This window comes from Lucilia sericata, unplaced genomic scaffold (assembly GCF_015586225.1).
Source record: "Lucilia sericata isolate MDLA Ls3-8-SP2 unplaced genomic scaffold, ASM1558622v1 Contig000505F_arrow, whole genome shotgun sequence".
Classification (NCBI taxonomy): domain Eukaryota; kingdom Metazoa; phylum Arthropoda; class Insecta; order Diptera; family Calliphoridae; genus Lucilia; species Lucilia sericata.
The window spans coordinates 53,188-68,270 of NW_023994519.1; the positions used below are offsets into that span (position 1 = coordinate 53,188).

At 31.4% G+C, this 15,083-nt stretch overlaps 4 protein-coding genes across 7 annotated transcripts in view; 2 read left to right on the top strand and 2 right to left on the bottom strand.

The window, feature by feature from the left end:
* Nucleotides 1–14: 14 nt before the first annotated feature.
* LOC119605631 (ribonuclease H2 subunit A) lies at nt 15–1,252 on the bottom strand. Its single transcript, XM_037958852.1, has one exon. It carries the CDS (start codon nt 1,127–1,129, stop codon nt 104–106), a length of 1,026 nt encoding a protein of 341 aa, XP_037814780.1. The 5' UTR covers nt 1,130–1,252; the 3' UTR covers nt 15–103.
* Nucleotides 1,253–1,823: 571 nt separating this feature from the next.
* LOC119605638 (60S acidic ribosomal protein P1) lies at nt 1,824–2,733 on the top strand. Its single transcript, XM_037958860.1, has 2 exons — nt 1,824–2,101; nt 2,252–2,733. The coding sequence occupies exons 1-2, from the start codon at nt 2,030–2,032 to the stop codon at nt 2,519–2,521; spliced, it is 342 nt and encodes a 113-aa protein (XP_037814788.1). The 5' UTR covers nt 1,824–2,029; the 3' UTR covers nt 2,522–2,733.
* LOC119605637 lies at nt 2,609–3,269 on the bottom strand. The gene has a single exon (XM_037958859.1). The coding sequence runs from the start codon at nt 3,174–3,176 to the stop codon at nt 2,757–2,759; it is 420 nt and encodes a 139-aa protein (XP_037814787.1). The 5' UTR covers nt 3,177–3,269; the 3' UTR covers nt 2,609–2,756.
* Nucleotides 3,270–5,030: 1,761 nt separating this feature from the next.
* Nucleotides 5,031–15,083, top strand: part of LOC119605628 (uncharacterized protein DDB_G0283357) — a 142,842-nt gene continuing 132,789 nt past the window's right edge. For 2 of the 4 annotated variants that reach the window (XM_037958847.1, XM_037958844.1), the window contains exon 1: nt 5,031–6,329. In XM_037958847.1, coding sequence (XP_037814775.1) covers nt 6,163–6,329 — 167 coding nt within the window. In that variant the 5' untranslated portion in view covers nt 5,031–6,162. The remainder of the gene's footprint in view (nt 6,330–15,083) is intronic. The other 2 variants (XM_037958842.1, XM_037958843.1) reach the window with 2 other exon arrangements.

Below are 15,083 nucleotides of genomic sequence, written 5' to 3' on the forward strand. Positions count from 1 at the left end.
GAATTACAACTGAATATGAAAATAAAATAACTTAAAAAAGCATGAATTTATTAAAGAAATCTTAATACAAACATAATTATTACTAAATCCATTTACATATAACTTAAAAATCTACACAATTATCCAAAAAACGTTCTTTTAACAAACGACACGGCTCTCTTTTAACTTCGCCCGTCTTAGTTGTTCCTTTAAAGAATTTCGTTAATTTTGTGCCAGCATATTTAGGTTTCTCTGAATCGGGCTCATCAAATTCCATATCATATGCCTTGTCGGCTAAAGCATTTTCCGCCGTAGACCAACTAAAACGCACTAAACGTGGAAACCCGAAAACCAAATCAATGTTTTCGGAAAGAAAACGTTTTGTTATCGGATCACCGGGATAACCACTACCAAAGTTATTGTCTTCTATTTCTATGCCTTCAGGGAATTTCCATACTTTAAGAGCATGATCACGACTAACTTTGGCGCAAATACTAGCCGCTGAAACAATAGGATAAGTAGAATCAGCCTTTTTCGCTACAGTTATTTTGAATTGTGGAAATATAAGTTGAAGTTTGGCTTGGTATTTTTCCGGTGGTCCTACCGTATCCACATATACTTCGGCTATATTAACACCCTGGTCCACAGCGGCATGTATTAGCCCAATAGCCGAATTCATGGAAACTTCATTGAGAGAACATTTCGACCTGCGAAACATGCTGGTGCTAATAACATTAGGCGAAATGATTTCCACTGCCCAGCCGATACAGCTATTAGCATACTCCTTAGTATTGATGTCATCAAATATAATGTCTCTTTTCTCTTCGGTCAATTGTTTGGAATCGGCGCAACCCAAATCAATGAGTGCCTGTTTGCTGGCTATAGAACAAAATGCTATACCATAAACCATAGGACCCAATACTGGACCACGTCCTGCCTCGTCCACACCCAACATGCAGGGTTCATCTTTACACACCTGTGGTATATCGGAGAAATAAACTGTATTACGGGAATTATCTTTGGAGGCTATAAAAGGACCTAATTTCTTAAGTGACGTGATTTTATCCACAGCCGGATCAAATTTTTCTTCTTCAGCATCACTGTTACTTTGAGCGGTATCATTTAAGGGTTCATTCTTAATTTTTGGCATTATGTTTAATTGAAATAACTCGTTCTGTGCAAAATAATAAACTGCAAATGAAAAACTGAATATTTAGCGCGAGTTTTGTTTACATTAATTTCTTGACAACCCTGTTTTTCACATTCTTTGTTTACCACATTTTCAGTGTTTTTTTCTGTAATTGCGAAGTGTTGCATTTATCGGTATTCATTTTTAAAAGCGATTTTTATATTTAACAATAAATTTGCAGAGATTTGCTCCTAAAATAATGGAAATAAATAAATTTTTAATTTTTTCTAAAGATATATCTCTAAAAGTTTATTATTAACTGAATCCAAGACAAATTGATTATAAATTAATCCAATATAGTAATATTTGTTAATTTTTCTTGACCCACAAAGTATGATTTAAAACAATAACATTTTTATAAATAAACGAATTTATAAAATATATAATTTAAAAAATAACATATTTGCCAAAACCAATTTCTTTGTAAAAAATGTTTGTCCTAAAATTAATTTTTTGTAAAAATAGATATTTTAAATAATATAATTTTTGTGATTTTTTTTGTAAATCACATTTTTTAATCAAATTAAAATTTTACCATAATTGTATAACAGAAGTTAGCAAAAAAAAAAGACACTACATTAACCTCACTTGTATGCATTTTCAACATTTTCTTTTACTCTCATACGTTCATGGTTGCATGAAAAAGTATCAACTCTAGAGTTGTATTTTTTGACAATTACACTTTGTTTTGCAGCTAACTTCGCTTTGGTTTTCGTGTTACTTCTTTTCTTTCTTTCCGGTTTAGGACTCTGTCAAGTGTGCTTGTTCTCGAATCCGAGCTAAGGCCAAATTTTTTAATAAAATTTACATTTAATTTTTGGCAACTTGCACCAATTATTAAATAAAACATAAATAAAAAACATGTCTACCAAAGCTGAACTCGCTTGCGTCTACGCCTCCCTCATTTTGGTTGATGATGATGTTGCCGTTACTGTAAGTATTTGCAAAAATCAAAACACAATTTTGTGTTTAAAAGAATCTTTGAAAATCCCCAGAATCTTTTAAATAAAATGCAATGTTTTGTTTATTTTGTAATTGGAAAACGTTGTGAACATTTATTAATTTCGTATGTTTTGTTTTTAGGGTGAAAAAATCTCCACCATCTTGAAGGCCGCCAATGTTGAGGTTGAACCCTACTGGCCCGGTTTGTTCGCCAAGGCCTTGGAAGGTATCAACGTTAAGGACTTGATCACCAACATTGGCTCCGGTGTCGGTGCTGGTGCTCCCGCTGGCGCTGCTGCTGCCGGTGGTGATGCCGCCCCTGCCGCTGGTGAAGCCAAGAAGGAAGAGAAGAAGAAGGAAGAAGAACCTGAGGAATCCGATGACGATATGGGTTTCGCTCTCTTCGACTAAATTGACAGAATTTTACCCACCCAAACTAAAAATACCAGGACTAAATGCTGCTTTTTTATTTCACTATCAACAACAAGAAGAAAAGTGTATGTTTTATAAATTTCTCCAGAGGAGGAAGATAATAGACATGTTTTAAGTGTTTTGTACACGTTTTAATGTACAAATTTATTTTAAAATAATAAAAAAGTAACATTTTTTCTAAAAAAAAAGTACAGTTTAAGTGTTTTTTAAGTTATCACGCAATTATTTCATCCAAAACTTGTGCCACAGCTTTAAGATTTTTGCCATCCATTTCTTTCAAACCAAGTCCTATGACAAACTCGGTAGGACATCTGTTCAGTTTTGACTTATTAACCAGATATTGTATGCCACTGCGTATTTCATCTTTATCGGCACCAAAGTTACATGTTATTGTTATGGGTACAGACATATGAAATTGTGGATGTTCCACGGGACCCTGTATGGCAGCGGGTACACCTTCATTGCGCTGCAAATCAAATTTTACACTATATAGATTTGGCACTTTTCCATACTGAGTGATTAATAGAAACCATTTGTTGGCAAATGGTTGAAAAACAAATTCCGTTTGTTGTCCATTGATTGATGTTGCAAATTGTTTGCTAAAACCACATTTATTCTCATTAGAAATGCACATTTTTCCTTTTTTCTGCGAATTATTCTATAGGAATTTTATTGTTTATATTTTCGCTTTTCTGCAGTGTCAGAAGTGTCAAATTGTTTTTATAAGTGAGAACAACTCTGTAATTGTTAATAGGAATACCAGATTGATAAAAGAAAATATTTAATTGTTGCCATATTTGTTGGTTGATTCTAACGGTCACTTTTAAAAGGTATGGTTTAGTTTTATGGCCTTTTATTAATAAAAAATATAATTTTTATTTAATTCTTAAAGAATTTTAAAAATTTCAATTTTTTATGATAAAATCTCAATGGAAAATAATTAAAATATGTATGTATATTGACTGGCTCAAGTAAACTTGGTTACATTGTTTTCTTGTAAGCAATAAAATCGATTCTGAACTTTAAGATCAAAAAACAAAAATCACTTTATCTTTATGTAACCGATCTAATTAGATTAGAATAATTTTTTTATTGAAAATATTTTTTTAAAATTAAAATTTATAGAAAAAATTTTATTTATTACATATTTTTTTTTTTTTAATTTTGATAATTTTGGCGACAAAATCGATTGTTTGTGAATTTGTTAACAAACTGTGAATTATAGAGTTTTTATAAAGAAAATAAAATTTATTTGAAAAGTTTTCAAAATCGATTTTTGGGAAAAGTTTATAATTATTGACAAAATTCTAAGATTCAAATTTTTGTAAAAATCAAATATGTACAATATTTTTCATGGAAATATTTTAATTTTTGCATCGATGACTATCGTTATTGCTAAAATACGTTTTCTGCTCTACTATCATTACTAAAATTAGCCTAAATACCGTTATGTTATAATCATAATATAATTTCAATTTGAATTTAACTGTCTGCTCTATTTAAACTGAAAATCTCAATGATATGTTTATACAGTCATATTGCTATTCAAATTAACAAAAAAAAAACACTACAAAAATAGACAAGTCTCAATTCCAATTTGAATTTAACTTAAAACAGTAACATTCATACAATATACATACAGGCAAATCCCGGTATAACGAATCTCACTTTAACGAAAATCCGATATAACGAACAACAAAATTTTTAACATTAACCACCTTATATAGCGAACGTTTAAGAAATGTTATACTCGATATAACGAATAACAATAAAAAATACCTAAAAAATCCAGCTCTTGACTTTATATTGATATTGTTAATGTCAAAAACTTGATTGAGCAATTAGAATATAATGTAAAAATGAAAGAAATATTCAAAATTTTAGTAATACTGCATATCTGACCTATCGATAAAAATGCCTTACATTATAATCTAAAAAGACTAATTGTGTTGGATGTGAATTTAATAACTTTTGCTTAAATAGTGTTTAATATTGTATTAATATGTACAATTTTACAGCAAAATTAATTATTTCGAGAAGGTCGAAGATACATCTGCAAATTTTTCAATCCGTCAAAATGGAATAAAATGTGCGCTGTTATTAGTTTATTGAAATAAAATTTAAAGTAATAATTTCGTACATTAATTTCAATGGATTTTTGACCATTAAATAAATAAATTTACTAGAAAAAATAATTCCGATATAACGAATTTTTCGATTTAACGAAAGGGCCCGACATTATATAATTCGTTATACCGGGATTTGCCTGTATATTCTAATTTGAATTTAACTGCCATACTCTCCTCTCTATTAAAACACTCAAACAACAGACATGTTATAACGAGTGGAAAGAAATGACGTAACATAATAAATACACAAAGACAGGTATGTTAATTCAACAGGTATGCTATACACATTTAACGCCGTCATATTTACCCTATGCGGCAACTTTGAACTGTTGGCTGGCAAAAATAATTAAATTTCTCAGTTGAGCAAAATTCTCTCGCCATTGCGGTTGGTTTTTATTTAATTTTTTCCGTATTTTTAAGGTTGCTGTGCGTTAATTTTGTTGTGAAAGAAACAACTGTGTGTGTCAGTGAAAATTGTTTTTTTTTGTAATAAAGAAAAAATATTAACAAAAATAAATGAAACGCAATTAAACAAAGAAAATTTAACGGGCAACAATTAAAATCTATAAATTATAAACAAAAGCTGTTAAAGCTAACAACAACATAATTGTAATGAAAAATATTTGCAAAAAGCGAATGTGAGCAAAAAGAAAATCCATAAAACCAACAAAATTATTTTATACGACGAAAAGTATAAAAAAATCCATTGCAATTGCATAAATATATTATTTATTTTTGAGTTTTTCATTTTCCATTGTGTCAGCCAGAGTGTGTTTGAGTGTAAAGTGTTAGAAAAATAAAAAACGAAAAAAAAGCAAGAAAAATTAAATAGATCCTACTGTAGAAAAGTGGTGGCCTTTACCTTATTTTTTCTACTTGTGTTTGTTGTCTTGGCTGCAATTGTTTTTTCTCCTTTTAGTTGTTACATTTAGTGGCGCCAAATAAATAATAAATAGATGTTAGACCCAATTTTTCAATTGGTTGGATTAATTTTTCTGAGTTAAGAGTTTTTGAAGTGAATTTGACAGCAAACGTTTAAGAAAAGTAATCTAAAAGAAAAGTGTAACTTTAGAAAAAAACAAAAACACAACCAGCAAAATTCAGTTCGTTTTTATTTATCCTACAAATACGAAATTTAACAAAACGGATACATATCGAACTAACCGAGATCCCTCTCCTCCACCCGATACGGAATTTTTTGCTACCGCTTCCGCTAGTGACGACGATTTCAATCACAAACTCCAGCAAAACGGCTCCCTCTCGAATCGCAATTCGAAATTTAAATCTGCTAAAAGCAAAATAGAAGCAGATTCTAAGCTCGCAAACGAGTTTGTCACGAGTTCATCAACAAAATCACCATCAACTACTACGTCACTAATACCTCCATTGCCTTCGTCCTCAATTGAGGATATAGTACGTTTTAGTCCAGTTGCACCACCATCGGCTTTAAATAACTTTAGTAGCACTTTTAGCAACAACAACACGCAAAACATGGCCATGGTACGCAAAAAACAAGATGATAAATATCTGGAAGCCTTGCGTGAGCTAATCACCACTGGCGGTGGTAATCGCCAATGTTTTGATTGCGGCCAAAAGGGACCCACCTATGTCAACATGACAATTGGTTCGTTCGTATGTACTCGCTGTTCCGGAGTATTGTAAGTATCCATTTTCTATATAATTTTTTAAAAATATTAGTAAATAAGAGTAGCTGATAAAAGTTTCTTCAGATTCTAAACGGATCAGTAGAATTAATTAGAATTACCGCTCCTAAAATTTCAACATAATTATTGTTTTTCGAGATAACTTCTGACTAGAATTTTCATTGTGAAAAATAATCAAACAAGAATTAACTGTAACAGCCACAATTCAAAAGTTTGAGGTGTTTCTATATATAATGTCGGCAGAATAGAAAGCTGTAGATCTTTAGGGAATCTTCTATTCCTGGATGAAATTCGAAAGTTGAGTTGTCAAAGTTATAGAAATTATTAGGATGCTATTGCCATAACTATCTAGTTCTGCCTTATTTAGAATTATATAATTTTTTTTCTTTATTCTTAGAACTTCCTTAAGTAATACGTACATTATTTATCGCAAATATTTTAAGATTATCACAAACTATTATATTTAAGAGTCCATTAAGAAACTTTTTCTTTTTAGAAAATAAAAATAATTTTTTTCCTCAATGCTAATTTCGTCATCCAAAAAAATCGAATTCGGCAAAAACTAGAAAAACAATCTAAGCAAAAAAAAAAAAAAAATATCAACTATATTGCCAATAATTTGTTATTGTAGACAAGTAAATGTCTAAATGTTAAACAATAACAATAATATTGCACTTGTAATTATTACCAGATTACGTTTTTCTCAATTCCCAAATGAATAGAAACCATATTCCAAAATTTTATTTTTACAATAAACTATAGAATAGACTATAGAATAGACTATAGACTAGACTATAGACTAGACTATAGACTAGACTATAGACTAGACTATAGACTAGACTATAGACTATAGACTAGACTATAGACTAGACTATAGACTAGACTATAGACTAGACTATAGACTGGACTATAGACTAGACTATAGACTAGACTATAGACTAGACTATAGACTAGACTATAGACTAGACTATAGACTAGACTATAGACTAGACTATAGACTAGACTATAGACTAGACTATAGACTAGACTATAGACTAGACTATAGACTAGACTATAGACTAGACTATAGACTAGACTATAGACTAGACTATAGACTAGACTATAGACTAGACTATAGACTAGACTATAGACTAGACTATAGACTAGACTATAGACTAGACTATAGACTAGACTATAGACTAGACTATAGACTAGACTATAGACTAGACTATAGACTAGACTATAGACTAGACTATAGACTAGACTATAGACTAGACTATAGACTAGACTATAGACTTGACTATAGACTAGACTATAGACTAGACTATAGACTAGACTATAGACTAGACTATAGACTAGACTATAGACTAGACTATAGACTAGACTATAGACTAGACTATAGACTAGACTATAGACTAGACTATAGACTAGACTATAGACTAGACTATAGACTAGACTATAGACTAGACTATAGACTAGACTATAGACTAGACTATAGACTAGACTATAGACTAGACTATAGACTAGACTATAGAGACTAGACTATAACCTAGACTATAGACTAGACTATAGACTAGACTATAGACTAGACTATAGACTAGACTATAGACTAGACTATAGACTAGACTATAGACTAGAACTATAGACTAGACTATAGACTAGACTATAGACTGAACTATAGACTAGACTATAGACTAGACTATAGACTAGACTATAGACCTAAGACTATGACCTAGACTAGAGACTGACTAGACTAGACTATAGACTAGACTATAGACTAGACTTATAAGACTAGACTATAGACTAGGACCTATAGACTAGACTAGAGACTAATAGACTAGACTATAATACTAGACAAGACTACACTATATACTATACTATCGATATACTATAGACAGACCTAATAGACAAGACTATAGACTGACAAGACAATACTAATACTAGACTAATTACTAGACGATAGACTAGACTATAGACAGCTATAGACGAGACTATAGACAGAAACTATAGACTAGACTATGATAGACATAGACTAGACTATAGACTAGACTATAGACTAGACTATAGACTAGACTATAGACTAGACTATAGACTAGACTATAGACTAGACTATAGACTAGACTATAGACAAGACTATAGACAAGACTATAGACTAGACTATAGACAAGACTATAGACTAGACTATATACTAGACTATAGACTAGACTATAGACTAGACTATAGACTAGACTATAGACTAGACTATAGACTAGACTATAGACTAGACTATAGACTAGACTATAGACTAGACTATAGACTAGACTATAGACTAGACTATAGACTAGACTATAGACTAGACTATAGACTAGACTATAGACTAGACTATAGACTAGACTATAGACTAGACTATAGACTAGACTATAGACTAGACTATAGACTAGACTATAGACTAGACTAGACTAGACTAGAGACTAGACTATAGACTAGACTATAGACTAGACTATAGACTAGACTATAGACTAGACTATAGACTAGACTATAGACTAGACTATAGACTAGACTATAGACTAGACTATAGACTAGACTATAGAATAGACTATAGACTAGACTATAGACTAGACTATAGACTAGACTATAGACTAGACTATAGACTAGACTATAGACTAGACTATAGACTAGACTATAGACTAGACTATAGACTAGACTATAGACTAGACTATAGACTAGACTATAGACTAGACTATAGACTAGACTATAGACTAGACTATAGACTAGACTATAGACTAGACTATAGACTAGACTATAGACTAGACTATAGACTAGACTATAGACTAGACTATAGACTAGACTATAGACTAGACTATAGACTAGACTATAGACTAGACTATAGACTAGACTATAGACTAGACTATAGACTAGACTATAGACTAGACTATAGACTAGACTATAGACTAGACTATAGACTAGACTATAGACTAGACTATAGACTAGACTATAGACTAGACTATAGACTAGACTATAGACTAGACTATAGACTAGACTATAGACTAGACTATAGACTAGACTATAGACTAGACTATAGACTAGACTATAGACTAGACTATAGACTAGACTATAGACTAGACTATAGACTAGACTATAGACTAGACTATAGACTAGACTATAGACTAGACTATAGACTAGACTATAGACTAGACTATAGACTAGACTATAGACTAGACTATAGACTAGACTATAGACTAGACTATAGACTAGACTATAGACTAGACTATAGACTAGACAATAGACTAGACTATAGACTAGTCTATAGACTAGATTATAAACTAAACTATAGACTAGTCTATAAACTAGACACTATAGACTAGACTAACAGAGAAGCCTCAAAATTAGAAACATTTTCTAAAACTTTTTTAGAAAAATTAAACCCACAAGTCTGGCAAATTTAAAAATCACGAAGTAAATGTGCAATTTTAAAATTGATCGATCTTTTAAACAGGTTTTTTGTATTTGTTGTCATTATTGTATTTTTCGCTTTTTTGAGTTGCTGCTGCCATTTTTGGTATTCACTTGGAATCAAATTTGTTTTGTTGTTATTATTGTTTTCATCCTCTTCAGGTTGTTTAGTACGTTCGTACGGACGGACGACGGTTGTTCGGTGTAAAGGTTTTAGATCTGTTACTTCATTTTAACACGATTTGTTGTTATTTGTGCATCGCAATCGTAGTAGTGCGAAAGTTGTTATGAAGTGAATCCCTTTCAGTGAATGAGTCACCACAATACAAAACAACCTAATACAACTGATATAATACATATAAGACGAATGGAGATGAAGGCTTTTGTAATACATACCAGCACGACCAAAAACACTATGTTGTTGTATTACTCAGAGACCTGAGCTCAGTAATCGCAAAACGTACTATAAAAAAAAAGTACACAAACAAACCAACAAATAGACATTATTTTCTTGCCAAAGGTTTTGAATTTCTTGCCATTTGTCTGTCTGTGTCTCTGGATGGGGCTAAGCTGTGTATAGTTAGTTGCCTGCCTGGTTTCTTAGTAGGTTGGTTGACTACTACATGGCTGCTTGCTTCGTTGGCTGGCTGGCTGGCTGGCTGGCTGGTTGACTGGCTTGTATGAATTTTTTTGGTTTTAGTTTGCTGTTGCAAGAATGTTGTTTTTCTTTGCCTTTTTCAAGCTGGTACTTTGCCTCAGTTATTATTATTCTTGGTGAACAAAGTCATGACTTTTATAGTCATGCCAGTCAGTCAGCCTGCACAACTAACTTAACAACCTACCTTTCGTACCAGCTATAGTCATTTAGTCAGTCAATGAAGTTTTGGTTTCTTATTATTTTTATTCCTTCATTTTTTTCAGAATATTTCAAGCCAGCGCGAATGAATTCCTGAGTTGAAAAAAAAAAAAAATAAAAAAACATAAATAGTTAGTAGGAATAAAAAGAATTTTTGTCATACACTGGGAGAAAAATATTCAGGAAAGCAGCTCTTTAAAAACGTATGTTAAAGGAAAAAGTTATAGATTTCTAGTTTTATTTAAGCTAGTAATCCAGTCGGGTTTAGGTTGATATTCTGATGAATTTAAAGTGTCTAGAACAGCTGAAATCAGAGGGAGAAGATTTAACTCTTTAACGTTTTTCCAGCTACTTTGATGTCGCAATTTTTAAGCTGAGATTTTGCTGCAATTGTATACAAAAATTTCTAGATTCACAGATAAAAGACGTGATTAAAGTCTCCCAGATTTCACACTTCATAGAACTATCGGAAGTGCAAATTCTGATGTCTTCAAATTCTCTATAACAGTTTGAATCAGAGGGAGAAGATGTAACTGATAATAGTTTTACCGACATCTGGACAAATTTAGGTTCAAATGTGATTAAAGTCTCACAGATATCACGCTTCAAGTCGGGAATGCAGTCAATTTATCTGGGGTTTCAGAGATTGCTGCTGAAGACTTTGCAACCGTTGGATTTCTAAGGTGAAATCGTAACACTTTTAAGTCTCTCAGAATCCTTACTAATATAGCTTCTGTACTGTTGATGTCTTTGAGAAAAGCTACTGCTTAAAGACTTTCAGACAAATGTAGTTTTATTTTGGATATGGTCTTGAATCTGGTCTAATTTGAAGAACTATAGTTTTTAGGTTCAGATTTCGATGGTCAAAACTATTACATTCTCAAAGACTTCCAAATAAATGTAGTTCTATTTTGTGCCGAAATTTCGAAGACTAAAAATTTCAAAACTATTGGATTTAGGCGAGAGTTCTGGAAGAACTTTTATTCCTTGTATTACCGGGGATAATATTGTTTTATAGAATTTGGAGCGATTGCAACTTTAAAAGGTTTGAGGGACTTTGAAATCTTATGAAGAACTGATAGGCTGCTAAGAGTCCAAGCTCTACAAAATCGTTTTAAGTAAACTAATAGACAAGAGCTGAATTAAATTGTATGCTGGAGTTCTACACTGTAAGATGTTAGGTAATGAGAAGTTAGTAGAATCCTGGAATTTGATTGGGGAAGCAGGACGGTCTGCAAGGTGACAAAATCATATGAACGAGGTTTAAGATAGTAGGAAACAAACTCTTATAGGTATTGGGGTAGATGTAAGTTTGATTTCGTTTAAGCCATTATTATAAAATAGACATAACTAGGTCTTTAACTGTCTATATAGTTTTTCTGAAGAAATAGGATCGACGCCAAAAGGAAAAAATCACGACGAAATGAAAATCACGAATAATTGAATACAAAGGCCGACAAATTTTTAACCCAGAGACCGTTTTATAAATAATTGAGTCTTGGCGCTGTTATAACGCCTCAATAAGGGCCAAAAATTGGTCATGATATCTCAAATATCTGACGTAATGGAGAAAAATTTCTATGATATTAAAAGGCTTTGAAAAAATCGAATTTTTTTGCCCACTTTTTGGTCTCCAAAGCATATTGGAGGATGTGTTCTATCGGTTACAATGTGCGAGAGATGGTTTGAGCGTTTCAGAAGTGGTGATTTTCATATGAAAGATAAAGAACAACCAGACCAGCCAGAGGCATTACTTCATGAATATTGTTGTCAAACTTAAGAACAAAGTAATTTATAAAAGTTGGTTGAGCTTGAAAGCTTAACGTAGTAATTCCAACAACTGGACAATTTATGTTATGTTTCGTTTAAAGTAAGGCCTTAAGTAATGACCCCTCATTACCAAGTAATGAATTTTTCTTAACTTATTCTAGTTTTCTTTAATAATATTATCCACTGCCTTTTGCTTTCTTTCTAAATACTTTTAGCTTTTATTCAATTACATACCACCAGTCTCATTCTATTTGTAACTATAATGTCCATTTATATTTTCAGTTAAAGTATTTTATAGTTGTCTGTCTGTCAGTCTGTTGTATAGGTACTTATTGGTGTATATTATTTAAATTCTATGATTTTTATTTCTTCCATTACTGAGCTCTTTTGTACTTGTGACTGCACACATTACATTTTATAATCAAGTTAAAGTCATACGAACAAAACTATATATATATAGAGAATATAAGAAGTAGAAAAAAATAAATGTCTAAGTTGTTTGTTGTCATAACTCGAGGTTTTTTTAATATAAAATTTTATTATTACTAGTTTTGTGCTCTTTTTTTATTATTATTATTATTATTGTGTTTTCTGTATCTTTTAATACTTGTGTATATTTGTTTTTTTATACCCTACACCACTTCAGTGGGGAGGGTATATTGGGTTTGTGCTGATGTTTGTAACGCACAATAATATTGGTCCTATACCCACCTTAAAGTATACCAATCGGCTCAGAATCATTTTCTGAGTCGATTTAGCTATGACCGTCCGTCTGTCCATGTAAACATTGTAATCAAACTAAAGGTTGCAATTTTGAAGATAATTGATAATGGTTAACATCGGTCCATTATTTCACCTAGCCTCTATACGACTGAACCCCCCGAATATGCCTTTTAAACTTTGTAATCAAACTACAAGTCGCAATTTTGGAGATAATTCAATGAAATTTGGCACATGATCTTTTATGGTACCGTAGACAAAGTCTATTGAAAATGGTTAACATCGGTCCATTATTTCACCTAGCCTCTATACGACTGAACCCCCCGAAAAGGCCTTTTAAACTTTGTAATCAAACTACAGAGATAATTCAATGAAATTTGGCACATGATCTTTTATGGTACCGTAGACAAAGTCTATTGAAAATGGTTAACATCGGTCCATTATTTCACCTAGCCACCATACGACTGAACCCCCCGAATAGGCCTTTTAAACTTTGTAATCAAACTACAGGTCGCAATTTTGGAGATAATTCAATGAAATTTGGCACATGATCTTTTATGGTACCGTAGACGAAGCCTATTGATAATGGTTAACATCGGTCCATTATTTCACCTAGCCTCCATACAACTGAACCCGCCGAATAGGGCTTTTAATTTCATAATTATGTTTAATATAATCATATCTCGACAAAAAGCTGCAAAAACCAAGTTCTATACAAGATTTGATGACCCTCACGAATTCCATAATAATAGGTCCTCATATGACCCTAGCCCCTATGAAATGCCCCCATCAAAATTTCACTTAAATGTCCACAATTTTATTCAACAATAAACGGCTTAAGTATGTATATCTGAGGCAAGGTACAATTCAATTTAAATGCTTTATTATGGCAAATAAATCACATTATATTTTTGTCAAAGGTGTAGGGTATTATATGGTCGGCCTCGCCTGACTATAATTTCTTACTTGTTTTATATTATTCTTTATATTCCAATATGACTCATATTAAGTTTTGACTTTCAAACATTGAAATTGAAAAGGTCTTCTATTGCGTTTTTTTGTGGTTAAACATCATCATGACATTTAATAGAATGTATTTTGGTTTTTATTTGTAGTTTAGTGTAAAATTAACTCTTTTTAAATTGTTATAAATAATGATAAGTTTTTGAAAAATTTAAATTTTTCTCGTAATTTGATATAATTTATTCTCGTAAAAGCAATTTATTATCTTAATGTAATGTAACAATCTTAAAATTATATGATAAATAGTGTTAAACTTTATAAACGTGATTAAATAACTTAAAAATCTGCAGTCTCTTTAATGAATATAAAAAAAGCACTATGACACAGAAAACTTTTTCTTGCCTCTCTTTTTGAACTAGTAAATGGGAATTATAAACAAAAACCGTGTGAATTTTTGATATGACCATGTTTTTTTCTTCTTCTACTTCACTCAAATTTCCCAAGTGATGCAGAGCGAAAGCTAGAATTATTTGAAATTGCATCGACAAACACCTCGTCATGTTGTGTTCTCAGCACAGTTGGATAATAATAAAGTTGAACTATAAAATATAAATAAAAAAAAAAAACAACTTACATTTACAACGCATTTTACTAAAGTGTTAACAAAAAAAAAGTGTTGTCAAAGAGGGGAAATCTAATAAGATAATAAAACCTAATTGGAAATTATGAGAATTAATGTTATACACTCCATGTCAATAATATTCGCGAATGTTCAAGAATCATATCGAATTTAATTCCAAATAGCAGAATCTGCAGTAAAGCTTTTGCTTGCCGCATTGATACAAAAATTCGAGTTTTTCAAAGCCTTTTAATATCTCAGGCTGAGAAAATTTGCAAAATGCTGAAACTCTGAGACCAAGTTATACATTTCTAAAGGATTCAATGTCTGATGTGAACAATAATTGTAAAACATTCTTATCAAGAATATTCGCGAATGTTCAAGAATCAAAAAAATTTATTTAGATTTA

Bases quoted from the DNA above. Each gene is read 5' to 3' on its own strand.
- LOC119605638 (XM_037958860.1), top strand. From the start codon at position 2,030: ATGTCTACCAAAGCTGAACTCGCTTGCGTCTACGCCTCCCTCATTTTG. The intron at 2,102-2,251 runs GTAAGTATTTGC...TTTTGTTTTTAG, and splicing joins ATGATGATGTTGCCGTTACT to GGTGAAAAAATCTCCACCAT.
- LOC119605637 (XM_037958859.1), bottom strand. From the start codon at position 3,176: ATGTGCATTTCTAATGAGAATAAATGTGGTTTTAGCAAACAATTTGCA.
- LOC119605631 (XM_037958852.1), bottom strand. From the start codon at position 1,129: ATGCCAAAAATTAAGAATGAACCCTTAAATGATACCGCTCAAAGTAAC.